Below are 27,551 nucleotides of genomic sequence, written 5' to 3'. Positions count from 1 at the left end.
TCTATAAACGAAGAAGCTATAATATGTATATATGATTGATGTGTCTAAAATGATATATGTATATTACATAATTAAAGTTAATTATTTCATCAGTATATTTTTTCTATATGATTTTCTTCATACTTCACTTTCCCCAGAAACTGAATTCTGAACTTCATCTTCTAAAATTGGTACAATCAGGAGTTCTCGTCACGGCACAGTGGAAATGAATCCAACTAGGAACCATGAGGTTGTGGGTTCGATCCCTGGCCTCTCTCAGTGGGTTAAGTATCGGGCATTGCTGTGTGCTGTGGTATAGGTCACAGACACAGCTTGGATGTGATGTTGCTGTGGCTGTGGTGTAGGCGGGTAGCTGTAGCTCCGATTGGGCCCCTAGCCTGGGAACCTCCATATACCACAGATGTGGCCCTAAAAAGTAAAAATAAAATAAAACAATCAGGTTATCCTTGAACATCAAATTATGTTTCATCACAAATTTAGAAAATTGATGACCCTAAAATGTTTCATTTTAATATTCATCAGATATTTGCCTGTGATGAAAATAAGCATGTGAGAAAATATTCTGTAGATCCTACAGCATGCAGATCCTAGTTTTGCTACAGATGATTCCTTTATGCTAACCCTGCTGGGAAAATATTTATTGCTGTTCAGAAGACATGAAGCACCATCAAGTGTATATCTAGTATAGTCTATGGCAGGACACTCTTTTGGAGTTTTATGAGCTGTACAAAGAAAAATCCATTGTTCACTTGCTATCATCGGAGTACATGTACCTAGATGGCATTCACTCTGAATTTGACAGCAAGTCCATTTAGCTCAAGACAGAATTTTCTTAAATGTTCATACTTCCATACACCTTCATTCTTGGCTTTCAGGTGGTTCAGGAATGTTGTCAGTATTGAAACAATATGCTCTTATGCTCTGTTGAATATACTGCTGGTTAGGGTACTGTCCATTTCATCAAAGGATTCATCAGTCCAATTAGAGAAATCCTGAGCCTTGGTGCCTGGCCTGTTCCCCCTCAGCACAACCATCACCTCCGCCATGACCATAGTGCCAGAGTCCAGGTGGCTGGAGTCAGTACCCAGATGTAGGGGACCTACAATGGATTACTACTCAGCCATAAAAAAGAATGAAATTTTGCCATTTGCAACAACACGGATGGACTTGGAGAGTATCATGCTTAGTGAAAGAAGTCAAAGACAAATACTGTATGTTATCATATGTGGAGTATAAAAAATAAATTAGTGAATCCAATAAAACAGAAACTGACTCCCAGATACAGAGAACAAACTAGTGGTTACCAGTGGGGAGAGGGAAGCAGGGAGAGGCAAAATAGGGGTAGGAGATTAAGAAGCACAAACTGCTTTCTCCATATGTTTCAGGGAGGAAAGGTTTCCTTTTTGCTACAAATATGAAAACCTGTGGAACTTCATCTTTTCCAGAGTAGAAGGATATAACTTTCCCTTCTTTCTTAAGAGTCCGTTTTGTAACAGAGGGAACTCTTGGCATCTATTCTGCATTCCTTTCCCTAGAACAATATGTAAACCATAAGATTTTAAAATACAGTCTTTTCTTGATGGCTCTTATAGAACACATTATGAGGTGTATGCTTTAATTTCTTCCAAAGCTCCAGAGGAAATTTACCTGTATATACCTGTATATACAGTATATACCAGAATAGCAGTGAGAATGTCAAATTTGGAAACAAAAATAGGTCATAATTTGGAATCAGCATTGCTCACTGAGAATGCATTTTTTAAGATGTTCGCTCTTCCGTTGTACTGCTGTTAATTAATTGGTTATTGATTTCCTAGACTATGCAGAAAGCAGTGGCAAGAGTAATCCCCTGGTGGGCAGAAACCATATATTATGTTTGTATTCTGTGGCACCAAATAAAGGCAGAAAGTGAACAGCTCTGGATATGACGTAATTATGAAACTGTTTATATGTTAATGCCAGAGTTGCTGTGTATGTCCATATGCCTGATGTTTGTATGTCCACTTTGAAGATATTTTTCTTGGGGTGATTGAGAAAGAGCCACAAAGTCGCCCAGCTTTCTAAAATCCTCCCTCTTCCTTACTTCCTTACGATGAAGATTGAAACAAAAACCCCGCCTTTCAGTAGCCAAAGTTGCGTGAGGCCAAGGAGGCTAAGGGTTTGCTGGGGCTGTTAAGCCCTCTCCCCGACCTCAGGCCCCTGGGAGCAATAAAAGTCTTCTAACAAATTCTAAAACCTTGAGCCTTTATCATCTGTTTTCTTAGCCTTGGAGTCAATTCAGGCAATTATTACAAAAGCAATTTGAAAGGTTAAAAGTGAGCCCTGTGTAAATTTATTACGAAGAAAATGAAAGCCGTGTTATCTGCCCACAGATAATTGAGAGTTTATTTTTCCATTTTGAGATATTTACTGGTATGCTGATAGCCTCAAATAGTAGTTCTTAACCTTTAGGGGTCACAAACCCCTTTGAGAATCTGGTGAACTTCCTGGCTGCCGGCCTCCCTTGCCCCCTCCCTCAGATAGTTTCTGTTTTCCTGCCGTGTGCCAAGCATTGTTTTAGGGGCTCTGATCCATACCTCCCCACCTCAAAAATCCTATACACACCATTTCACATACCATTTTAGGGGATTGTGTATTGAACTGAAGCCCTCTAGAGTAAAAAAAATCTTAAAAGTAATTGTATGGCTTAAAATACTTGACATTACTACTACACAGAATCTTATTAATAACAACAGAATGTCATTCTGTTGAGGATCTGCCCAGCAATACAAGATCTTTAACTCCTTCAAATCAGGCGCGGTGTGGAATGGGAAATGAGGATTTCGACATTTCCCGCCCAAGCAGAGAGGTGCCTGTGCATCTGAGGCTCATCACCATGTGTGAGAGCAGTGGTCAGTGGGCCCCCTTTCAGGACTTTCTCTACCGCCTCCATCTGTGCTTCTTAGAAAGAAGGAAGGACAATTGAAATTTAAAATGGTAATGCGGTCATTGCTTTGCTGTTCCAACTGAAAAACTGGCCTGTTTACCACAAGCCATCCTAGAAGCTAAAGTGTTTTCATCTGTGATTAGAGGTTGCGCACCTGCTGGGGCGTGAGTGATGATCCCTGTTTCTCTGACCTTAAGCCCAGAATTGCTTTCTTGCTGTCTCGTCAGTGTTCAGCTCATGCTGAAAGGAAGCGCTCTAAATTCTGTGTCTACAGAACCAGTATCCTGGCAATTAAAGAAGGCTCTTCACAGCCTGGTGGAAGCAGTCTCACTTTAGGGCCTTTGTTTCCCCTGTGTTGCGTTGTGACACCTGACAGCACCTTGGAGCACACAGTCTGGGTCCATGGTGCTGTCGCCCTGACCATGCCGTCCTCACAGCCTCCACACGCCATCATCTGTGATCAGGGGACTCAGTGCAGGCAGGACCTTCTCTCGAATTAGACAGGAAATGTGTATTCTCTCTGAGCTTATTTAACTTAACCATCTGGCCTGCTTACATGAGACAGACCATGCAGCGCATCATGTCAGGTGACAGACACCATGTGAGAGTAAAGTTAAAGAGAGGTCGCTTTGTTTTATCCTGGACCATAAAGACTTAACATTCTCATCCTTACCCAGGAAACATGCATCGTAATGCTATTTGGACTCATGTACTGCGTTTGCAGCTTGTAGATGACTGTTTTTTATCTTTCGTTTTTTAAGAGCCCAGCTTGATATGTTAGAAGTCTAAATCTTGGCAGAGAAAAACTGGATTCCAAAACATTTTCTGAAATGCTTAAATGAGTGAGCATCTTTTTATTTCCCTAACAGTGCTTTGCATGTGGGAAGTGCTCAGTATGGCTGCAATGAGTGTTCGTTGTGTTCTTTTAGAGTCTATTTTTTATATTACTGTTTTTTGTCCAAAAATTACTTAGAAAGTAGTTGCAAGTAATCAATTTGAAGCGATTGGATCATTACTTCTTAACCCACAGAAGGAAAAATTACAATTTTTTCATATTCTTAGGGGTTGTGGAGGAAGAAAACAATTTTAGGCAAGAACTGGTGTTAGAATTATCGTCTATTCAACCTTAGGGCCATTATTTCGTAGTAGAACCAAACCATGATTTAACTATTTATAACAGAAAGGACTTTTGTCTGCTATATCCAAAATTACACTTTAAGGTCAAAATAAGAAAAGTATAGAAAGTCTGGCTCTAGAAGTAGCATTTGGCTCTTTGCTAAACCACTGTAAAATCTTAGAAATTTTTCAGCAATCACATATATATATATATTTTCTTCTTCTTTTTACGGCCGCACTGGCAGTATATAGAAGTTCCCAGCCTAGGGGTCAAATTGGAGCTGCAGCTGCCAGCCTACACCACAGCCATGCCAGATCCTAACCCAGTGAACAGGACAGGGATCAGACCTCCACCCTCATGGATACTAGTAGGGTTCTTGACCAGATGAGCCACAGCAGGAACTCCCATGTATTTTTATAGTTAGGGTATTTCAGCAAAGCTATTCTTGTAATTAGTAAACCCTTGATTAAATAATCTGATTCAAATATGGGGAAGTCTGTTTTTCACTGGGACAAGTTTTTGACCTGTAGAAATACACTATTTTGTTTAACTTAAGCATGTATTTCTCACAAACTACAATTCTATGAGACAAGACTCACTTTGCTCTATTGAGATTCACGTCAGATAATTTTCATGTGTTGCTGGGGTAAGTGACATTGCATGTGATACTTTAAGATAATTTAAGGACCTGCACACATAAGCTGTAGAATACCACCGTGAGACTTGACTGGAATATGAATATCAGTGTTCTGCTGGATCAAAGTACTGTTACTTATAATCTGGAGAGAAATGCTTGTGATTTTGCAGATGAATTGCACGCTCTTTGAGCTCTTAGTTCCCAGTGCCTCACGGGTAGTCCATCAAGAAGACTGGTATTTGGAAGAAATATTGCAAAAATTAATACACATAAAATGACACCAGTGCCTGCACGGTGCCAGATCAATGGAATGTACAGTCCTAGGGAGCTGGTGACAAGACCCCACCACCACAGCTTAAGCCCAAGATTATCAGATAAACTTGGGTGGGGAGAATAAAAAGGACAACATGAGGAGCACCCCGCGCTGTGAGCATCTGGGCGGTGACCACGTTTAATTAAGCCGGAGCAGTGAGCGCTGTCATAGACGTGCCACGAGATCTTGACATCTCAGGTTCCTGTTCTGGTCAGCAGACACCTGTTGAACTTGCCACATGCTGGACATCATGTGCTCAAGTCCTGCCCACCAGGACTCAGGTCTAGTGGAGGGCACACTTCTGCAAACACTCAGTCATGTGCTTCTTCTCTAGCTGGGGAGGGTGTACCAAAAACCGTGGGAGCAAAGAAACATCTGAGACCGTTTCCCCCTAGAGGAGCCTTGAAGGAGCAGAAGATCTGGGGAGGGAAGATGCCTTAGGGAGCACAGGCTCGTGACCCTGCACCCTGGGGGCTTTGGGGATTAGCCAACAAGGTTATGGACAAAATGAAGATATAAACTTAAATGGCCAACAAAACAGAATGAGTTGTTCCAATTCGTATTTACTGTTACCTGTGACTTTTCCTACTTCCTAATTTTTTAAATGTTTATACTCTGTTAAACCTCTTAGACTAAAGCTACTTTCCCTTGAAATAAATAAAATTAGAAAGTTAGTGTATAATGAGGAAGATTCCATGAAACCTTTCATGAACCTGGGGGTGGGGGTGGACCTGAAGATTCCCATGGGGGATCTTGGTCTAGTTATGTGGTGGCACGCATTTGTTACAAATGAGCACATTTTGAAGGAAAAATCCATCTTGTTCTTTGATGATAAAACTTCTCATTTATAGTTGGAGATCCATATTAATTTCATCCAAAGTAATGTACTGCTCTAGTAGAGAGGCTGCTTTTGTTGCTGTTGTTTATGATGTTAATTTTGTAATGAAGTTAATTTATTTCACAAAGGGGAGGTGGTTTTTGCTTCACAGATTGTCTAGGTTTTCTACTGTTTCCCCCCAAATGTTCATGAGTATTAGTCACTCATCAAATAGAAACTGCTTCTCGTCTCCTGTGTACCTTCCAGTATTTGGAGGTCATGGGACCACTGATTTGTGAGGTGCAGTAAAACAATGTCATGTGAAAAGAACCAGACCAAGATAACAGTGCTATGTAGACGCGAGGGGGCCAGTGCAGATTTCCTTTTACAAGATCGTGTCCGTGTTTGGACAGTGAAGCAAAGGCAGACGGTGAATGAAAGAACATTGTTCTGAAGGCATTAAAGAACGTGCAGAAGGATCGTGGCCTCAGCACAGAGCAACCAGATGGGGAGAAGTACCAAGTTAGTACCGAGCAGCCCCCCAGCCAAGCCTGGGCACTGCGGTCCTGCCCACAGACCCAGCCAGGCACCCCACCCCCAGCACCCCAAGCACCTGGCCTCTCGTGCCCAGCTACTTCCCAGCATCCTTTTGAGAGTTTAAACCTTATTTTAAACAAGTCAGATTCCTATCTCTGATAACCAAGCCTACAAATCAATCAAACGTGAAAATTGTGTTGCTGTTTCTTTATATATTTCGCTTGTCAGGCTGGGAGAGGGGCATATTTTATGGAGACAGATCGGACTGGGACACATGACTGTGGCTGTAGCAGACCTCCTTAACTCGTGACGGGAAGGGGGGAGGCGTTGATCCGCACCCCTGCACCGCCTCCAGCTCTAGCGTTCCTCCGCCCCATTTCCTAAGTGTTTAACCAGCTTGTGATCTTTCGGAAGGCTAGTAGCAGTGTGTGTGTGTGCTTCCTACTGAACACCCAGTGCCCAGTCACCATCATTGGGCTCAAGCTGTAAAACTGGAACTGGATAAATGTACAATAATCCAAGAAGTTCTGTATTCAAGCAAAGTCTCAAAACAAGTGTTCACACCAAATATATGATGAGATGTTCTTGCTCCTTCCATTGTTCCACTCATTTGTGAAAGACTTCAGGAAAGAATGGAATTTGAAGGAATTTTTCAATTTTTGGCTTATCTTTAAGTGCCCAGGAGAGGTTTGTGTCATTTACACTGCCTGGTTTCCATGGCTTTCCTAGCAAAAAGAGAGGACTTACACATCTCCTTTGCTGTATATTGACTAATATATATATATATTTCCTATCCTTATAAGAGAACTTAGATTATTTTTAAAGCGCACGAGAGCACCCCGAATCAAACACCTAACCCTGCCTCCTTCACCTTCACCCCTGCAGTTGTGGCCTATCTACCTACCAACTATATGGAAATATGCCTTATTCTTGAAAGTTGCACAAACATTAGAGTGAATCCTTTACTGAAAGATTGCAGGCCATCTTCATGATTTGGAGTTGAAAGTTGTTTGGGGTCAAATATAGAACAAATGATACATGTCTTCAGAGAATAGATTTATAGAAATATTCATTAGTAACGTAATCTAGACACAAGGTAAATTCCCAAGAACTTCCAAAATGAATTCCATGCACCATGCTAATGAGAATCAACAGTTTCCAAATGAGTGTACATTTGAGGACATTTGATATTCCCTCTATAAACGCTCAACTAGCCTCTTAAAATTTGATCAGCTTTAGGTTTTTTTGCTGGAGAAATTAGAAAATATTATCACATCCCACTAGCTTGTTTCTCTCCCCCTCTCCCTCCCCCTCCCTCTCTCTCTGTTGTACCTACAATATTCAGACAAGAGGTCTAACATGGAAATTTTGCTTTCCTAATCTTTCTTGAAGAATTAAAAGGAAAGTAGACAGTGTCTAATACATGATGTTTTAATAGACCTGTCTAGGCGATGTTACATTGCCTGTTGCCTCAAACATGGCTTTTCTCAACTGAGAATTTCCAAAGCATGGCATCAACCAGGGCAGTGCAGTTTTAGGCAAAATTGCAAACCCTGCAGCTCATCCATGTGAGGATGATTGCCCTGAAGATGTGTTCTTAGCACAGGGGAGTCGAGTTCCAGCATTATTAGACTGTCATAGAGTAAATTTCAGCAGGGCCTTCCAAGTCTTGACTCCATTTTGGGGTTTCTTACCTTCAGAAGAGCTATAAGAAGCGCCGAGCTGAGCCTCATGCACCAAAGTGCCCTTAAAGCCCACCTGGCTCTGGGCCAAGCGGCTGGGCAGCGGCTGGTACCCGGCCGTTGCAGGCGGGATGAAGGCTCGAAACATGGCCGGTCTGGACGTGCTGTGCACTTCTCTCTTGATCACCTTCTAAAACATGGAAACTGTCCCTGCTGTGACATCTCAGTGCCCAATGAGCCTGTGTCCCATATCTCAGGGTTTAGGTTACAGCAATCACTTCAAGTTTCAGAATTCCAACACCACACCTTCTTTGGTTCTCTTTAACCTGGTCTTTTCCTTTCTTCCCTCGGCACCCGCTGCCTGCACCAGGCTGGCCTCACCTTGTGGCCGCCCAGGAAAACTGAGAGTGAGATGTGATGGTTTCTGTCAGCCGTCAGCTCATCACCTGCCAGGGGGTGACGGGCTCTGGATTTCATAGTCACCACCAGCCGCTTTGATGCCTCCCCCTTCCCCCGGTGCAGGAGAGTGATAAGTTTATCCAGGGCAACTCACCGCCCTTGCCCCGTGGAATGTGCTCGTGTCGTAAAACTATTTTAAGGAGGAAAATTTAGGCCCAGTTCAATATCTTATCTTGGTGCTACCTATCAGTAGGCAGCACTGTTGGTAAATCTGTTTTCACCCCCCTTGAATTTAACTTTTCATTCAAACTATGTATTAACTGGGATGACGAGAGCTGTTCGAAAACGATCCCATTTTAATGTCAAAGTCGTGTTGCTTTAGAGATAAGTGGTCAGGTGCTAAGGAAATCTCTGCAGCGTCTTGGATAACCAGCTGCTTCACACCCAGGCTCCGCTTCATCCTGCCTAACTTGTGAAAGCTGTGTTTCACCGCCATCTCCCTCCTTCCATCCCTGTCAGTTTCCCCGTGGTAATAACCTCTTCAAACTGCTTTTCTCTTTGTATCAGCAGTTTCCTTGGCATCCTCTCCTATGAGAAAGCTAGTTCCTTATGTCAAAGGCCACAAATGTGTAACATCCCCCCAATGGCACCCAAAATATTTCTGCGTCTGTCTTCTACTGATAAGACACAAGTGGCTATCCTCCCTGCTACTGGGTTTCAAATCTCTTAGTTACGTGTTTTTCTCCCCTGCTACCACTCTTCTCCTCTGATAGTTTTGGAAAATTCATTCTCCAAGGAAAGGAAGTTTTCACTGTAACCAAAGAATAGAGCAGGATCCTGGTTTTGTAACTAGGATTAAAGCCTCCAAGACGCACATCATCTTTAGATTTTCATGGCCAAGTGCCCGTGATGCAGTCCACCCACTCAGGAGAACATGGGGATGTGGGCCGGCCTAGGGGAATCTGTGGAGACACCCAGCGTTGGGAATTAGTGTCGATGGACCAGGGCAGCCTTGAGTCAAATTCTAAGGTACTCATTTCATGATCTTGGGATGAAAGAATTTCTTTGTGATATTGAGGCTCTCAGCACATAGGCTTTCCAACGCAGATATTCTGTTTTTAAATGTCAGTATATCAGAGAGTATGCATACGTATTTCTCGGAAGGTACAACAGTCCCATTCAAGAAAAAGCTGGGTTTTTTCCCATTCCCCCCCTCTCCCGCCACATGTAGGTAAGATAAAAGATTCCTGGTGCGCTAATTACATGAAGAGTTACACCCCATTGCCACCTGTCAGCAGGCTGGTAATTCAGATCTATAGGTTCCTGTTAAAGACATCTGCTTAAAACAGCACCAAAAGGACATTTCCTGTACCTTTTGATATCAGAATCTTTACGGACAAGACGCAGAAATGCCACACTGAACCATTGGTTAGGTGAGCAGGGGAAAAAAGTTGTCAAAATATTACAGCTGTTTTAATGACCAAATAATATTCACATAATTAAATATTTTGCAAGTTTACATTTAAAAATAATTTCCTTTTAAAAATATATTTTGTTGGTTTTTATCACCACATGTTAACAGTGCAGCTATTTTCAGTGAAGATTATTTTAAATGTGTTTGTAGTTAATGTATTATTTATATGATTAATACCACCAGACCCACAACCGGATATTTATCAGTGTGTTTTGGAACTGTTTAGCCTTTGCTGTAAAAATGGCATGGATAGGCACATGCTAAAGTATATAATTTATTTGAAGATTCTTACATGCATCAATAGCAGCTATATTACACCACATTGTTCTTTCATCACAAAGTCATTAAGTCATAACCATATCTAATCTTTCAGCAGTTGTAAATATTCTGTGCAGACGTTTTGAAGTCAGAGGTTTCCTATTGAATTTTGTTTTTCCTGCTCCCTATCTTCGCTTAGGGCTTACAAAGCTAGTCTTTCAGTTAACCCCCTCTGGGAGAAAGAGGAGGGCTCCTCTCCGCTTCCAGGCCTACTTTGTACATCAGGTTTCCGAAAACTTTAAAGACAGGAGTTCCCAGTATGGCTCAGTGGGTTGAGGACCCAACGTTGTCTCTGTGAGAATGCAAGTTCAATCCCCGGCCTCACTCAGTGGAGTAAGGATCTGGTGTTACCAGCATAGATCACAGACGCGGCTTGGCTTGAATCCAGCTGTAGGCCAGCGGCTGCAGCTCTAGTTTGACCCCTAGCTGGGAACTTCCATATGCCAAAGGGAACGCCTAAAAAGAAAAAACAAATGAAAGTGGAATATGCTCACATGTGGGCATGTGCGTGTGCGCACACATAAGCGTGCATAGACCCTCTATAGACTTCTCCGTGGGCCTAAAAAGCCCCAGTGTGAGGTGTTCAAGCTTTAACTCGAATGACTGGTTTCATTTATTCAGTGAGTTTGTATTTCCTTCAAGATGGAAAGGAAGTTTCTTTGCATCGTGTAGTTTTGAAGATGTTCATAATTTGCTGGATGTGTTTTTTGCAGTGTCCATATATGGAATTTGGTTTTATGACAAGGAAGAATGCCAAAGAATTGCAGAGCTTATGAAAAAGTAAGTGCTGCAGGCTAAGTATTTGTCAGGACCTGGTGCTTTTGTTTGTATTTCTAAGTGTGTTAACCACACTGTCATCTTAGCAGCATACACTTCTTACAGCAGTCCTTTTCACAGTGGTTAGCAAAACAGTCACTATTGCTTAATAAATAAAAAATAAATAGGAGTTCCCATCATGGCTCAGCCATTAACAAACCTCACTGGCATCCATGAGGACGCAGGTCCGATCCCTGGACTCCCTCAGTGGGTTAAGGATCCGGCTTTGCTGTGACCTATGGCTGGCAGCTAGGTCAGCAGACATGGCTAGGTCGAAGACGAGGCTCACTCAGATTCTGTGTTGCTGTGGCTGTGGCGTAGGCTGGCAGCTACAGCTCCAGCTGGACCCCCTAGCCTGGGAACCTCCAGATGCCGAGGGTATGGCCCTAAAAAGAGAGAAAGACAATCAATCAATCAATCAATCAATAAAAAGGATGACATTTTATATTTCCACTAAGTAAAGTTATAGAATGGTTCACCTCATTTTTTCCTGCACATGTGAAATATGTTATATGAATTTTTTCCAAATGGCAGTTTTTCCTTAATATTATCCTCATTTGTAAATTAGCAGTTTTTTCCTTCGAGGTGTCGTCAGTGAAGAGAGTGTCCAGAGCCGTTCTAAATGGCTGCCCTGTTTCCTGCAGCCCTGAGCCTCTCCTCTACCTGCTCCTGTGAGGCTCAGACTCTGCTAGTGCTGAGGAGAGTCTGTGTTTTCAATTTTTTGGAAATCCCTGAGCTAATACCAGTTTAGGGATCAGTAGACATCTCTCTCTCGTGACTAGTCTCTTTTTCTGTTAATCACATGATGCCTTGTGATTAGTCCCAGCCTGCACTTGGGGAAACTTAAATTCCCATCTGGCTGTCCCACTGTCAGCCCCACCGATGACACTGAAAGGAGGCCCAGGGCAGCACGCTGTCTCCCGTGGGGTCTGTCAGCTCTGACCAGTTCTTGAGCCCCAAGGCAGCTCATAGGGAGGCAGGTCTTTCCCTGCATTCTCGCAGATGGTTTAGTGCCTCGAAGGAAATGTGTTTCTTGCCTGTGTTGTATCTGTGCCAACTGGACTCGTCTGAACACAGAGTGGCTCCATCTGCAAAAGAGCCATTTTTCAGTTTTAAATCCTGAATCAATGAAATAGCTGAAAAGTGACCCCAAAATATGGACTGTGGTGAGCACTTTTTTTATAAATAAGATTGATTTCTGGAAAACCTAGCTTGTGATAGCTAATTTTAGGTAACTAGCTCAAGCTGCAGCTGGTGATTAAGTGTGTTCAAACCAATATTTACCACCATAACAACCGGTTCCTAGAACATTCATGGTATTGTAAACTGCAATGGATAATAATAGCAGGATTTCATCTAGATTAAAAAATACCCTGTGGCTCAGCCCGGGCGGGGAAAAATTCTCAGCATCTGCAGGGATTACTCAACAGCTGGGGCAGGAAATTGATCGTTGAGCAATGAGCCTCCAGTTTGCGTAGATTCCAAGCCTGTTCTTGTTAGCATTGAACCTCTCAGTAAATTCTCAGACCCCATCACTGTCACCTGTCACCATAGACTTCAGGGCAGTTTTAGTGGAGGTTCAGCTGCAGTTGGAGCTCAGAGGGAGGGTGAGTCCCTCTCAGTGTGCCTGTGCCCTGCAGGAGCAGTCTGCCTCCCCTCTGTGCTGTTTTCCCGAAAACGCAGACACTCCTCTTTGCTGCTGCTTCAGTGCCCTTCTTCTGGGCTGAATCTTCACTGTGTTTCTAAACTGGCTGGGACATGGGATCAGAGGATCTGGGATCATCCCTGCTTTGACTTCCAGGCACTTTGGACCAAGGCAAAAATTCGCTTTGCCACACAGCTTGCTCAGTGTTTGACAGCCCTGAATTGGGTTTCCTCAGCAATACTGCATCCTTTCAAATGCCTCCATGAGGAGCTGGCAAACTTTTTCTGAAAAAGACCGGACAGTGACTGTTTTTGGCTTTGCAAGGCCACCGGGTTTCTGTCTCAGCCACTCAGCCCTTCCCTGACTATGTGGCACCTGCCTACAGACAATGCATAGACAGGTGTCCTTGTTAACTTGCCATAGAAAACAGGGGCTGGGCCCCACCCCCTCCAGATTCATCCATGTGGTCAGTGTACTCAAAACTCAACTCCCATTTTCCTTCTCTCACTTCCTAAGCAGGCTTATTTCTAACATGATTATAACAAGATAATAACTGGGTGAGAATTGGATGGTTTAAAAAAACAGTTGCACTGAATTGAATTGGCTTTTTTTATGTGGCTTTCCCCTGTGTTTTAACAGCCTAACTCAGTATGAACAGTTGAAAGCCCACCACGGAGCTGGGGCAGGAGCAGCAGCCAGAGCAGGAGGCCCCACGATGACCCTCGGTTCAGGGGAGAGCAGGGAGGTGGACATCCTACGAATGCTCACCAAGGCCAGGGACGAGTACACAAAGGTGAGTCCATCTCCCCTGTGCACCAAGCCAGACAAAATTATACACCATAAAGTCTTTATTGGCATTTAATAGGCTAAAGACTGGTTTTAATTGGATTAAAAGGCAGCATGAGAAATCAGTAGCCTTCATGTATACAAATAATCTCCATTCAGAAGATGTGTTGGAAGACTTCGCTGACGGTATCAACAAATTCATAGAAAATACTTTGGGGGAGTTCCCCAGTGGCACAGTGGGTTAAGGATCCAGTGTTGTCACTGCTGTGGCTCAGGTCACTGATGTGGCACCAGTTCGATCCCTGGCCCAGGAACTAATGCATGCCAACAAAAATGCTCTCATTGGGGTTAGCAGATGCAAACTATTACATTTAGAATAGATAAGCAATGAAATCCTGCTGTGTAATACAGGGAACTATATCTAGTCACTTGTGATAGAACATAGTGGAAGATAGCATGAGAAAAAGAATGTATACATGTGTGTGACTGGGTCACTTTGCTGTACAGCAGAAATTGACAGAACATTGTAAATCAACTCTACTTATTTATTTATTTATTTATTAGGGCTGCACCTGTAGCATATGGAGTTTCCCAGGCTGGGGGTCGAGTTGGAGCTACAGCTGCTGGCCTACACCACAGCCACAGCAACGCTGGATCCTTAATCCACATGAGGATCAAACCTGCGTCCTCATGGCTGCTAGTCAGATTTGTTTCCGTTGAGCCACGATGGAAACTCCTATACTTTAATTAAAAAAAAAATTGTAAATGCTCTGGGGTAAAATGAACAAGAAAGGAACACAGCCTGTATGAAATATTTACTGGCTGTCCTTGGAGGTACTAGGACACCAGAAGTAGGAAGGAGAGCTAGCCTCTTCCTCTCACAGTTGCTGGTCAGTGGGAAAGAAGCAAGCATTTATCCTGCCTGGCCAGAGGCACTACCTAACCCGGTTGATGAGGGAAAGGCCTTCTGCCCAAGACCTCCAGCTCTTACATGTGGATGGAACGATAGAACTTAAACTCCCAGTGAAGTAATTGACGTGGACGAAGATGATCAATAATGTTAGTGCCCTGAGAAGGGTTGATGGAAACTTGACCACCTGCTGAACGTGCCGAGCTGCCCACCACCATGTAACATCAGGTACTCAGCACCTCTTCAGGATGTGCTAGGCAAAGGAGCTGCTCCTGAGTCTGTCTGTAGCACTGACTCAAGGGGATCAGGCAGGTAGGAAGCAGTCAGGACAGCTGACCAGGCTTCTGCAACCGGCCTTGGACATGATGGTTAGAGGTGCGCTCCTGGGGGACAGGAGCTTCCCATGTCACCTCTGTGCCCAGGTCACCCTCAGAGACTGGCACATGGCCAGCACCAACCCAAGGCTGTTGAATGAACATGAACAAACCACCTCCGCCTGTCACAGGGCCCCGATGTGGATGCCTTCTCCCCAGCTTCCATCAGGAACAACGAGCTCTGGATCCATGTTTTAGTTTGTTTAATTCTTCAGCAGCCGTTAAAAGATATTCCATGGAGTTCCTGTTGTGGCACATCAGGTTAAGATCCAGTGTTATCTCTGACAGCGCTGGTTCAATCCCTGGCCTGGCCCAGTGGGTTAAGGATCTGGCATTGCTGCAGCTGGGGCATAGGTCGCAGCTCCAACTCAAGTCAGATTCAGTCCCTAGCCTGAGGACTTCCATATGCTGTGGGTGCGGCCATTAAAAAAAAGAAATAAAGAAAGAAAAGAAAAAAAAAGAAAAAAGATATCCCAGTGACTTAGTTATACTTTAGTAGTTGTGACGTTAGATATTAATCTTTGTTTCCAGCCACACCTGCATCATATAGAAGTTGCCAGGCCAGGGGTTGAATCAGAGCTGCAGCTGCCAGCCTACACCATAGCCACAGAAATGTGGAATCCAAGCCACATTTGCAGCCTACACCACAGCTTATGGCAATACCGGATCTTCAACCCAGTCAGCAAGGTCAAGGATCGAATCCGCATCCTCATGGATACTATGTCAGGTTCTTAACCTGTTGAGCCACAACTGGAACTCCTTAAAGTTTTTCCTTTTTTATTTTTGTCTTTTTTGTCTTTTTAGGGCCACACTTGGGGCATGTGGAGGTTCCCAGACAAGGAGTCGAATCAGAGCTGTAGCTGCCGGCCTACACCACAGCCACAGCAACTCAAGATCCAAGCCTCATCTGTAACCAACACCACAGCTCAGGGCAACGCCGGATCCTTAACCCACTGAGTGAGGCCAGGGATCGAACCTGCAACCTCACAGTTCCTAGCCAGATTCGTTTCTGCTGTGCCACAACGGGAACTCCATCTTGTTTTGTTTTGGGGGTTTTTTTTGTTTTTTTTTTTTTAATTAATCTTAAAGGTGACATTTTTGCCCTCTGGGAACTTAAATTCTGTGAAGACAGCATAAAAATGGCCGATAGAGGAGAAATGCAAACACTGAACAAAAATTAATTTCTTTCTTCTCCCTCTCTCCTCTAAACGCACAGACATACACACACAAACACACTTACTGTATTGTTTATATTTTATGACATTTTGACTGGGGAGACTGCCCCTCCACAACCAGCCAGTTATTGGAGATGGTCCAGGGCCACGCCAGAGCTGGAGCACACCTGTGAGCTGGAACACGACTCCTGTCTGCCAGTGTGCCTGGAGGCAGTATCCCTCTGCACCATCATCTCACGGCCAGTCATGTCATTTGCAGCCCCTGAAACTATTGAGACCAGCCAATCCTCTGGTGCAGAAACCCCAACAGAGGCTATAGCCTTGCTTCCCCTCACTTTTGCTTTCTGCTTCTCTCCTGGAGACTTGCTTTGGGCCACCCCTTTGTACCATACCCACAACTTGCAGTGTTTTCCTCTCATTTTCTTTGGCCTTCAGAATCTCCATCTCCTGTAGATCCCTGTAAAAATGCCACTTCTTAGATGGCGTTTTCCCAGATCTCTTCATTCGAACTGATTATTCTTTCACTGAACTCGCCAGTCAGTTACTCCTTGGAAGGAATTTTGTTCTTCCTCATTTGTTATATTTACAGCAACCTCTCCCACTGCACCTTAAACTTGTTGAGGTGGAAACAGTGTTCTATTCATTTCCCTGTGGATTGCTTCTTACAGTGTTGACAGGAAGTGCCGACAGGTGTTAGATCAGTGCTTTCCTGTAAAATCAAATACATGTTATCTGTGTAGTGTTAATTGCTCCAACTGTGAGATAAATAACAGAAGAAACTATTCCTTCTGCCATGGGCAGCCAGGCACTGTCATGTCAGCGTCCAGAAGCACCTGCGTGCTCAGTACTCCTGGATCCGCATGCTTCTCGGCTTCTTACCACGCAGTGCCGGCCCCAGGCCTCCCTGCCTTCTCCTCCCACCACCCTTGCAGATATTTGAATCTCCTCCCAACCTGAGCAGTATTTGCTTCCTGAGCCGCCTCCGTGCCTTTCCCCAGGCCGCCCTTTCCTTAACCTGTCGGCAGGTCCAGTCTGCGAAGGCTCATGTCTCCTGCTCTCTGTCCATTGTGTTGTTTCTGGTCTCCACCAGCCGTAAATGCCCCAGGAAGTCCCCTTGAGCAGGGCAAGCCCTGCTCTGCACTCGCCTTCCGTCTGTGTCATCTGCTCCCAGCACACATGGACATGTCCAAATACATGGGGACGGGGGTAAGGGGGTGCCGATGTACCAGACGGGGACATGGAAACACCGTTTCCCTCAGCACCCTGGCTGTGAGGACATGGATTTCCCGTTCTCGGAAGTGTTCACAAAGAGACAGAGCGCTGATGCTGGGACTGTTACCTAAGAACTGCACATCTCTGGATGAGCATTGAACAGAATGACCTCTGGGTGACTTCTCCAACCCTAAACCTCTAGAAAATCCAGAAAAGGAAGAGAAGGAAACATTTGGGGCTAGAGGTAGATGATATTGATAAAGTAAATCCTTGTGACACCAGATACAACTTTTTACATAAGGTTAATACTTTGAAAACCGGTTTTGGCCAATATTTTTTTTTCCCCCAAAGAAATAACTTTCTATGAATCTGCTATAAAGTAGCAGGAATGTGAACCTGAGCCTCATCTCCCTCACCTCCTCCCTGGTGTCCTTGTAGTTGGTGGCCAGGTGAGCAGGAGGGTAACTCAGGAGGAAGGGCCGCAGGGCCGGGGGGTCTTGTGCTGCAGACTGAAGTGCTGAGCTTTCAGAAGTGGACCTTTTTGAAGACTATGCATATGTGACTGACTCGCTTTGCTGTACCCCTGAAACTACCACAACGTTGTAAATCAATTCTACTTCAATAAAACAAAATAATACTTCCACACTTAAAACCACTTTGTGTTTTGTCATTTAAGGAGAGATAAATAGTTGTCTTCTAGGTAGAGCTGTGACTTATTTATGAAATTAGAGAAATGATTTTGTCTTGATATTCAATGAGAAAAGTTCAAGAGTATAGGAAAGAAAACAAAACCACACGTAATCCTGTCACCCAACGATGTCTGCTTTTAGCACTTTTAGTTCATTTTCCTTCAGACTTTTCTCCCCTGGTAGATAGATGTGTTCGTGTGATAAAACAAGATCGATCATGTGACATAGTTTCTTTTATTTGTTTCTTTGTTTTTGTGCTTTTTAGGGCTGCATCTGAAGCATATGGAAGTTCCCAGGCTAGGGGTCGGATCAGAGCTGCAGCTGCTGGCCTACACCACAGCCACAGCAACATGGGATCCCTGACCCACTGAGTGAGGCCGGGGAGCAAACCTGCATCCTCATGGATACTAGTCAGATTGGTTTGCTCTGTGCCACAACGGGAACTCCCCATGTGACATAGTTTTAAGGCTTTCAAGAAGCGCCTCAGGTTCCCAGTGAAGAATTCATTATGCACTTTTTCCAACTCTGTGTGTTTTTCCAAGTATTTTAAAGTTATTTTGGGTCGGGAGAAGCATAGAAAATTAAACAACTGGAAAATGAGCTGCAAACGATCGAGGTCAGTGGTGTTTAGTTCTGAGCAGTTACAACATGAAAGTGAAGCTTCATTGCTGGGCTGAGAGTCAGTTGTGGTGACACAGAAAGCAGCTTCTGGCCTCTTCCTTGGGGAGTGCTGTCTGTGCGCGCACAAGGGGAGCCCGCAGCCTCCCGCCCAGATGCACCTGTGCAGAGGGGAGTTTTTTGCAACATAGAGGCCCTGAGCACAGAGAGAGCCCCTTGCCAACAACGTGAAGTCTGCAGCCAGCAGGGGCGAAGGCTTTGCCGGCCAGCCTCTGCTCAATGGCCATGTCTCAGGCTGTACTCTTGTCTTGCTTTGGTGATTCAAGTCTTGAAAACTCTGCCAGTGGGTCCTGCAGTCACCATTCACCAAGAAAGAATTAGAAATAACATAAAGTGACTTCACATGCCATTTAATACTAGTGCCAGGTATGCAAATTATTGGCAGGATTCTTGGTGGAAAACAGTCTTTTGTACAGTTACCTTTGCAAACCTAGGTGAGCGCGGTGGTAATCTGCCCCATATCCCTACACACTCAAATAGAAAATACAGCCCAATGACGGTGGAGTGTACTGGAACCAGGGTCCCAAGGGACAAGCTTGGGTTCAGAGCTCACTCCCCATCAGAGACACGGAGAGGTGTCTTCTGGCCCGAGGCCACGGTGTGTGTAGAAGCTGACAATGCCATAGAGAGTGTGCAGTGCGGAAGGCAGCATTTTCACAGTCAGTTCTGTGTGGTGTTTCCATGAGGGATTCACGGACATCACTGCTCTCTGTCTGTTAGGAATCCCACTGTGTGAGCAATTGCATGGTTGGTTAGATTAATGTGTGATAATGATTCAGTATTTGAAATGATGAGACGTGTTCTTTTTCTCTGTGAAATTCTAATTTGTACTGAGTGGTTCAGAATACTCAGGTTCGAATTATTCCATTTATGCAAAGAGCCATTTATTAAATAAAGATGATTTAGTAATTTTTAAATCAGTGGTTTGAGTCAGCTGTATAATAAAGACCAAAAACGACTAGTCGCTTTGAGGGTGCAGCTTTCCAGTATTAAGTCAATAGCTGATGGTGAGCAGAGCCTGAGGGACCCAGACGAGGCGTTGAGGGGCAATCCCATCAGTTTATTGCTAAAGAGCAGGAGTCCCTGTGTTTAAACTGCTGGACCCACAGCCTTTAACACCTTCAAGCATCTCAGGGCCCCTAGCCCCCCTACCCCCCCTAGGTCCTGCAGGCTGACACTGTGGGTAGTATTTTAGGGCACTGCATTGTGCAACTAAGAAAAATTAAGTTTGAATTTGATTTATGCTCAAACATAGCTCATATCAGAGGAGAAGAGCTTTTCCTTTGTCCATGGAAATCTATTTAAATACCAACTAAATAACAGAAGGAAGGTATGTTCTTTTTAAAAGATTAAAACTGGAGTTCCTGTCGTGGCTCAGTGGTTACAAACCCGACTAGCATCCATGAGGATGCAGATTCAATCCCTGGCCTCACTCGGTGGGTTAAGGATCCAGAGTTACTGTGACCTGTGGTGTAGGTCGCAGAGCAGCTCAAATCTGGCATTGCTGTGACTGTGGTGTAGGCCAGCAGCTGTAGCTAGGATTAGACCCCTAGCCTGGGAACCTCGATATGACATGGGTGCGGCCCTAAAACGTCAAAAAGATAAAATAAAAGATTAAAGCTTTCTTTACACCAAAAAATGATTCAAATTTTCTTTTTTCCATTTCAGTGTAAAACCTGTTCTGAGCCAAAGCAGATCACCAGCTCATCTGCCATCTACAACAACCCCAATCTCATCAAGCCCATCCCAGTGAAGCCCAGTGGAAACCGGCAGCAGCGCATCCCCCAACCCAGCCAGGTGGGGTTCCTGATAACCCTTTGCCCAGGGTACAGTTGGGGGTGGGGGTGGGGCTATGCTGTTCAGGGTCTCTAAGGCCAATCCAGGAAAGAGATATTTCAAAGTAGAGATTTTTTTTACTATTATTATTAATTTACTCATCCTAGGAAGGGGTTGTAATTGTCACTTGTATTATGACTAAGCTTTTTCATCCTCTCTAATTGATTCTTTGTAAAGAAAAGAAATCGGGTAGGTAAGTTGTTTCATTGCCCCCTCCCCAGTATAACCAAATGACGTGGTCACTTTTTCCAGACCTTAGACCCCGAACCTCAGCACCTGTCCTTGATGGCTCTCTTTGGGAAGCAGGACAAAGCTGCGTGTCAGCAAACTGTGGGGCCTCCACAGACCCCTCACCAGCAGCTGCAGCAAGAGAAGGGGGTTCAGCAGGGCCAGCAGGGGGTCGTACACTCCATGTCCTATGAGGACCCCCGGAGACACTCACCTCTTGTTGAGAAGCAGCTCTGCCCCGCCATCCAGAAGCTTATGGTCAGGAGTGCAGACCTGCACCCGCTGTCGGAGCTGCCAGAGAACCGGCCCTGCAGAGATGGAGAATCCTGCACTGGAGCCGCCCAGCCCGGGTCCCCCTGCAGCACACTCGGGGCCCCCAGGACGCAGAACCTGCTGGAAAAGCTCCAGAGCAGCCCCAGGACTGCAAGCAGGTGTGATCCTGCTGCACCTGCACCCTCCAGCTCGGCCGCCACCCCTGCAGCCCCAGCGCCGCCCGCGCCTGGCAGTCAGGCAGTGGGCTCCAGCGAGGTGTCCCCGCGGGAGCTGCTGCGGAAGCTGCAGGGGGCACAGCAGGAACCGCCAGTGCCCAGCCGCCCTGCCTTGGCAGCGAAGTTTCCCTTGGCCACTTCCAGCGCCCGAGCTCCAAATCCCTTGGAGTCCTGGAGGGACCAGACCCCCTGCAATGAGAAGCAGGCTCCGCTCCTGCAGGTAGGTGTCTGTAGAGGTGGGAGGTGGTGCCAGGGACTCTATGTGTGCAGCTGCGGGCCTGGTTGCGCATCTCCTTCCCTCTCCTCCTGCCTGGGAGAGAATCTGTCTTTGCTCAGCAATCCGGGAGCCCCCCTCAGAGATACCTCTCTCCTAGAGTCAAGTCTTTGTGTTACAAGGCTTGAAGGTGTGGACAAGCATGTGGGGAAAACCCACATTTTTGACTTCAGAAACCTAGGGTCTGTTTTGAGGTTCTTCTAGAATGCCAGCTCTGACCTCATCTGGTTACCTGGGTCCACAGTAAATTACTGCGTGTTTGTTACCCAGTAAGTGTCCGAGCACTAACCGCGTGCCAGGCCGTGCTGCTCAGGCTGAGGAGACGTGGGGCTGGGTGCCCTGCCACACGGAAGCCTCAGCCCTGGTGCTAGAAGTCAGCAGGAAAGCAGGTCACTGCCCCCGGGAGGTGCAGCCTCCCCTCCGTCTCAGTGGGTGTGGTGGAATGGCAGCGGGAGAGGGAGAAGAAATTGCTGCTGACCCCTGACACACACACCGATGGCCAGAGCGGGGGAAATACTGTAATTTTTAGAAATGTTCTGTCCTGCAGGGAAGATGGTTCTCTGTGGTCGCTGGTAGCTCAGAACAGTCAGAAAGCCAGAACTTTCCCATCTGTGATCACCACTGGGTAACATCTGGAGATCTGACTGGCTTCCCTTTCCATTAGGATTGGTACAAATTCATTGAAAATGCACCAGGTTCAAAAATTAGGAGGTTCCCCCTATTTTCAGTATACATGGTTATCGGTCCTCCTGTTGTGTTCCGGCAAGTAGCTTAGAGAGGTGCCTCCGGAATCTTTCACTTTGTGAAAACAAGATGCACAGTTTGGGTCGCAGTCTTGGCATCTGTGAGACCAGGGGCCAGAGTTCTTGCCTCACCTTTAGGAAGAGCTCACAGCGGTGTGAGTACCTGCTGCCCCAGAGACAGCGGCTATGCCGCACTCGCTGCTGCTTCTCTTTCATAGCTGGGACACAGGAAAGTAGGGGTGCGTGGTTGGTCTCGTGCTCTGCGGGCGCACACCCTCCCGGTGCCCTGCTCCCAGAGCGCCCGCAAGCCCTCCTCTGGACCAGCGTTCTCAGCTTTTCCCCTCAAAACAGCAGTGGGGGACAGTTAAACAGACAACCCGCCTTCCTCCTGGCCACTTCCTGCCTGGGAGAGACCGAGGGAGTGGTTATGAAATTACTGCAGCCCCCAGCTCACCGGCCTTTATGCCTTGTTCTCCTGAGGTCTCTGGGGCTTCGGAGCCTGACAGTAACACTCTTTCTTCTCACCTTACCTGGAGACATGTGAGAGGTGGCTGTACGGGTCACATGGAGTCAGCTGTCCCGTGAACATCTGGAAACACTATTGGAAAACTCGGTTTTAGGTCTGGTGCCCCAGAGAGGCAGACAGCCCCACCCAGAGAAACAGGTCACCCCAGTGCTGCCCCTGAAACCTGAGGCAGAGAATCTGGAACCGGGGCGAAGTGGGCCCCCACACCCTCCCGTGCCCGGTGAGGGGGGCTCTCATAGCAGGAATGTGGGGCCCTGGCAGGGCAGTGGCTCACAGTCAGGCCAGCAGGCGCGAGGCTGCCGGCGACGTCCAGGGAGAGTGGTGGATCGTGGAGCCTGGCGGCTGCCTCGAGCAGCTGTGAACAGAAGCCTGTTTATGTCCACACCCTCTGCCCCTCACCCTACCGTGTCCATGTCTGCCCCCCCGCAGGTCCTTTTGCCCCAGCGCATCCCAGCCGCGGTGGCCCCATCTCTGCTCATGTCCCCCATGGTGTTCACACAGCCCACCTGGGCCCCGCCACAGGAGAGGTGCAGTGGGCTCCTGCCCCCAGGGAGCCAGGACCCAGTGGCCACCCCCAGCAGCCTCCTCCTGCCTCTGCAGACCCCGGAGCCTCCTGGGACCCCCAGAAGCCCCCTGACCAAGCTACAGCTCCAGGAAGCTCTGCTGCATCTCATCCAGGTAGGAGCCCCTCCCTCCTGCTCTAGCTGCTGACCCGCTGGCGCCCTGAGGTGCTGTGTGAGCCATGCCAGCTAGTGCTTCCCAAGAGTAAGACGGGGCTGAACCCAGGGCTGCAGGGCTCAGCTGCTGGTGAGTGTTAGGAATGACTGTGGCTCTGAGCCTCTCAGGCCCGCAGGGGGTTGTAGTTCGGAGGGTTGACCAAGCCCTCCAGCTGCCACCTGTCAGCAGAGAAGGAGGCGGACACTGTGCAGTTAAGTGCACAGGAGGCTCCAGGTCTGCAGGGCCCCCAAGCAGCCCACTGCTGCTGGGAGCTAGACGCATATTGAGGTGAGAGGTGTTTTGAGCCCATGGCAGCAACTGGCTGGGGTGGCAGTACCAGCTGTGACAACAAAGAGCACGTTTTATAGATCATTTTGAAACCTGCCGGTGAAGGCAGGGTGGGATGACATCTCTGTCAGCCACCTGCCTCCCTAGTCCCTAGGAAGTAACAAAACAGTAACACTTGCACGGAGCTCTGTGCCAAATACTGTTTTGAAGGCTTTACCTGTGTAGAAATCCTTATACAGCAGCCCTGTTGTGTTGCCCTGTTTGGAGAAAAGGAAACTGAGGCTGAGTGACTGACCCAAGGTCACGGGGCCAGCCTGGCTCCTGAGCGCCCTCCCCACTGCGTACAGAAGTGCAGTGACTGCAGGCCACGCCAAGTGCACCCCACACACTGAGAGGCCCTGAAAAGTGGGTGCTTGTACCCAGACACACCTCCCACGCATCAGTTCACGTAGCTAGGTATCTTTTAGGTAGACAGCCTTTAAGATTGTGTGGGACTTTGCTTGGCTTTGAGAGAGCAGGCTAGCCTTTTCCCAGCATCTCATCCTACTCAGAGAAACAGGGGTCTCTGTTAGTAAGGATATTTCTTTAAAGATAACATATTTCAGAGAGAAGGGAAGGCATGGCCCCAAAATTCAGCCTCTGAGTGTGAAAAGCAGAGTGGCAGTCTGCTAAAGAGTGGCAGTCGCTCCATGCTCGCTCAGAAAGAATGACGTTTTCCACCTTTCCTAGAAGCCACTTGTGATAAGTTCATGAGCACAGACGGATGACATCTGTAAACTTCTTGTGAGAAATAAACAAAACCCCTTAAATTTGAATGTGAAAGTTCCATATTTTGTCTGGCTTACTCCACTTAAATAACACTGTTCCAAAGATCTCAGTGCAGGAACCGAGACTCCTGGACCTTGGTAGTTAGAGGTCATATGTGCGTTCCCTCCCCTCGATCTGCGTTTTACTTTCCCCGCGTTAGATGAGCTGTTGAAAGTCAAGCCTTCTGCTTTAGTCTCCACCTGCTGTTAGGACACAGGCTCATGCACAGACCATGTAGGAAAACCAGGCTAGCGTGGCTCCCTCTCCCTGCCTGAGACTCTCCCTGCGTGAGAACGATGCTGGCCCTGTGTGCGGAGGCCAAGCCAGAGTGTGAGACATGGGTGAATCGCCAGAGCGTTAAGGAATTGGGTGGGAGGGAGACGGCTCCAGCATCAAACACAGAAAACAACCCATGAGCCCATGGTTCCCTCGGCCCCTAGTCAGGCATGAGAGCCCAAGCCTACCGTCTAAGGGCTGCCTGCTGGCTAAGGCCAGAGCTTCCCATAACCATAGGGGGTTGCACTGGCTCTGATGAGATGTCAGCAAAGCACACCCCAAGTGAAATCTTAACTTACGCCCCAAATGAAATTCACCCCAGTAGGGGACTCAGGGGACTATTTGGAGCCACCAGCACCCTCCTCTCCAGGCCAGAGGACTCAGCCGGATCACTTCCTCCCCATGCAAACTTCCGAGCACCGTGTCCTTCCACAAAGCAGACCAGGCTTCTCAGGAGCCAGCCCTGCTCTGTGCAGCCCATGAGCACTGGCTGCTTCACACGCTGACCACTGAGAACCAGCAGTTGACCCTGTCTGGCCTTGCCTGCAACCCCACTTAATGCTCACACATGCAATCAAAAACCACCAGCTGCTCGCACAAACAGGTAGAGGTGAGCATCTTAGGATCAAAATGCCAGTTCAGCTCCAGACAGACAAAGCCTCTGGTTTCCTCCAACCAAATCACATCCCCTTGGGTCTCTTGATTTTATTTTCCAGAATGACGACAGCTTCTTAAATATAATCTACGAAGCTTATCTCTTCAGCATGACACAAGCGGCCATGAAAAAGACTCTGTGAAAGCAAAACATTTTAAAGCTGATTTTCAAAGTCCTCCAGCTGCAGGTTCTCTCATATCCATGTTGTTACCCTAAATGTTTCTGGGTTTTTAAAAAAAAAAAAGAAAAGTATGTATTATATGAAGTAAAATGTTTCAGACTTTTTTCAGTCAAGCATTTTTTAAATTACGTCCTTCAGTGCGCCTGGTACTAGGAATTGAGTGGGTAGGAAAAGTCCTTTGCTCATATCACACAGTAAATGCCAAGCTTAAATGATTTTTTTTTTTTTTACACATACTCGGCCATTTCTAAACAAGTTACCTCTCCATGGGAAGGGCTCTTCTGGGAACTTGGTTTCTTTTTTATTAGCAGCTCTGGTTATTTCTGGAACCTGGAGAATGTGCTGACCACCAGGTGGCAGTGTCGCCCCGAGACCACCAACAGGCCTCGCCAGCCTCACCAGCCTGGCACCTAACAAGTGAAAGTAAACCTTTCATTTGTAAAAATCAGTTGGCCCATTCTCCCCAGGCCTTTGAAGGGAAATAATTTCTAAAGGTATTTATAGCTTGTTCCTAGGGGGTGGTTGTTCTAGGAGTCCACAAGTGGCCCAGATTTCTATGACACTTCATCTATCCCAGCTCCTGTCATTTCTTTTGGACCCAACCAGCAGAAGCCTGCCTCTGCTTCCAAATGAACATTTTGTCATTTTCAGCAAAACGTGCTGAGAGGAAAGTCACAGAAGATTTTAAAGCCATCTTTTAGCCCCTTCGGAGAGGCAGTGGGTTGTTGGGCTCGGCGAAGAAGGTTCTTCAAGCCATGTAGCAGACGGACTTCAGTTCACGGAGATGAGATGAGGCGTTTACTCTTGGAGAAGGCAGGAGAGCCCTCGCCAAAAGGAGTCGGCTTGGAAATTATCCCCTGCTGAGCCTTGGTGATAAACGAAGCTTTCCATTTCCATGGCCTGTTTATTCTTGGACCATAAAAAGATCTCTAGCTGCCTGCAACAGGAGCCGGCTTCATTCTCATCTTAGAGGTCATAGGAGGCGGGGGAAGCAGATGTCCTTGCAGCTTCTGATGCCCGGATGTGGGCTTGAGGCTCAGCCCTGATGCAGGCACTAGGCCAGGCCAGGGTCTCCAGTGGGCACAGGAGCATGCCCTTCTAGGGAGGAGAGGAGGCCAGAAAGGAGCTGACCTTGCTGAGCCCAGGCACCCTGAGGCCAGGAGCCTGCTCTTGTTTCCCGTGTCAGGAAGGGATGGTTTTCTCTGTTTCCCCAACAACATCTAACAACGGATACTCCCACAGAATACTTCAAGTTCATGATTTCATGTATAGTATTTCAGGGTCCTTGTAAGGAGTGTGGGGGTGGAGGAGAGACACAGATGGACCCATTTTCCCCAGGTCAGTGACACACAGCTCACCTCAGCAGCACACACTCACACTGGAACAAAATCAACCACCCAAACCGCTGGCTAGCCTTTAAAATACATACACGTATCTTTGATCTTAATTACATGTTTAGAGCTGATTCTCTAGCTGGGGAGAAATGAATTCCATTGAAGATTTTTCTAATATACTTGTGGTAGCAAACGGCTAATTTCTGAAATATGTAATTTTTTACTTTATTTGAATAAATAAAATAAAAATATCATTTCAGCACCTACTGTGAAGAGATACGCCTCTGCTGTGGCTGGAAGGAACCCCCCCACACACACACCCGGCGTGGTCAGACCTACACCACAGGCTTCACTGGGCCTTTTTAGGTCAACACCAGGTGATCTGTTTTGAAAATGAATTCTCCATCCTTTAATGGAATGAATCACTTTAAAAGTGACAGCCCAATTCATTTAGACCAAAGACAGAGTCCCTCTTTCAATGGGCACTGGGAGACAGCTTGTTTCCTCCATGTGGGAAGCAGATGAGAGCTGCTTTATACAAGACCTTTCTCCAGAAGGCCCAGGAAGTGGATTGCAGGGTTATCTAAGCACCCAGAATTAGAATTCACATAGAAACGAACTTCCCCTATTCCTACCTCACCCCAAATTCTGAGACCATCGCGGACACCCTCCTCCATGTGGCTGGTTGCAGTC

General features: G+C 46.5%; 1 protein-coding gene and 1 pseudogene across 5 annotated transcripts in view; one reads left to right on the top strand and one right to left on the bottom strand.

Annotated features, from left to right (window-relative positions):
- DCP1B (decapping mRNA 1B) overlaps window positions 1-25,632 on the top strand; it is a 50,745-nt gene extending 25,113 nt beyond the window's left edge. For 3 of the 5 annotated variants that reach the window (XM_047787903.1, XM_047787907.1, XM_047787905.1), the window contains 6 exons: window positions 10,934-11,000; window positions 13,321-13,474; window positions 20,174-20,302; window positions 20,594-21,277; window positions 23,030-23,278; window positions 25,405-25,632. In XM_047787903.1, the coding sequence (XP_047643859.1) occupies window positions 10,934-11,000; window positions 13,321-13,474; window positions 20,174-20,302; window positions 20,594-21,277; window positions 23,030-23,278; window positions 25,405-25,485 (1,364 nt within the window). In that variant the 3' untranslated portion in view covers window positions 25,486-25,632. The remainder of the gene's footprint in view (window positions 1-10,933; window positions 11,001-13,320; window positions 13,475-20,173; window positions 20,303-20,593; window positions 21,278-23,029; window positions 23,279-25,404) is intronic. The other 2 variants (XM_047787904.1, XM_047787906.1) reach the window with 2 other exon arrangements.
- Window positions 469-1,054, bottom strand: LOC125131384 (MOB-like protein phocein; annotated as a pseudogene).
- Window positions 25,633-27,551: the final 1,919 nt, after the last annotated feature.

This window comes from Phacochoerus africanus, chromosome 7 (genome assembly GCF_016906955.1).
Source record: "Phacochoerus africanus isolate WHEZ1 chromosome 7, ROS_Pafr_v1, whole genome shotgun sequence".
Classification (NCBI taxonomy): domain Eukaryota; kingdom Metazoa; phylum Chordata; class Mammalia; order Artiodactyla; family Suidae; genus Phacochoerus; species Phacochoerus africanus.
The sequence above is the reverse complement of the archived record's forward strand: the minus strand, read 5'-3'. Positions and strand labels throughout refer to the sequence as shown.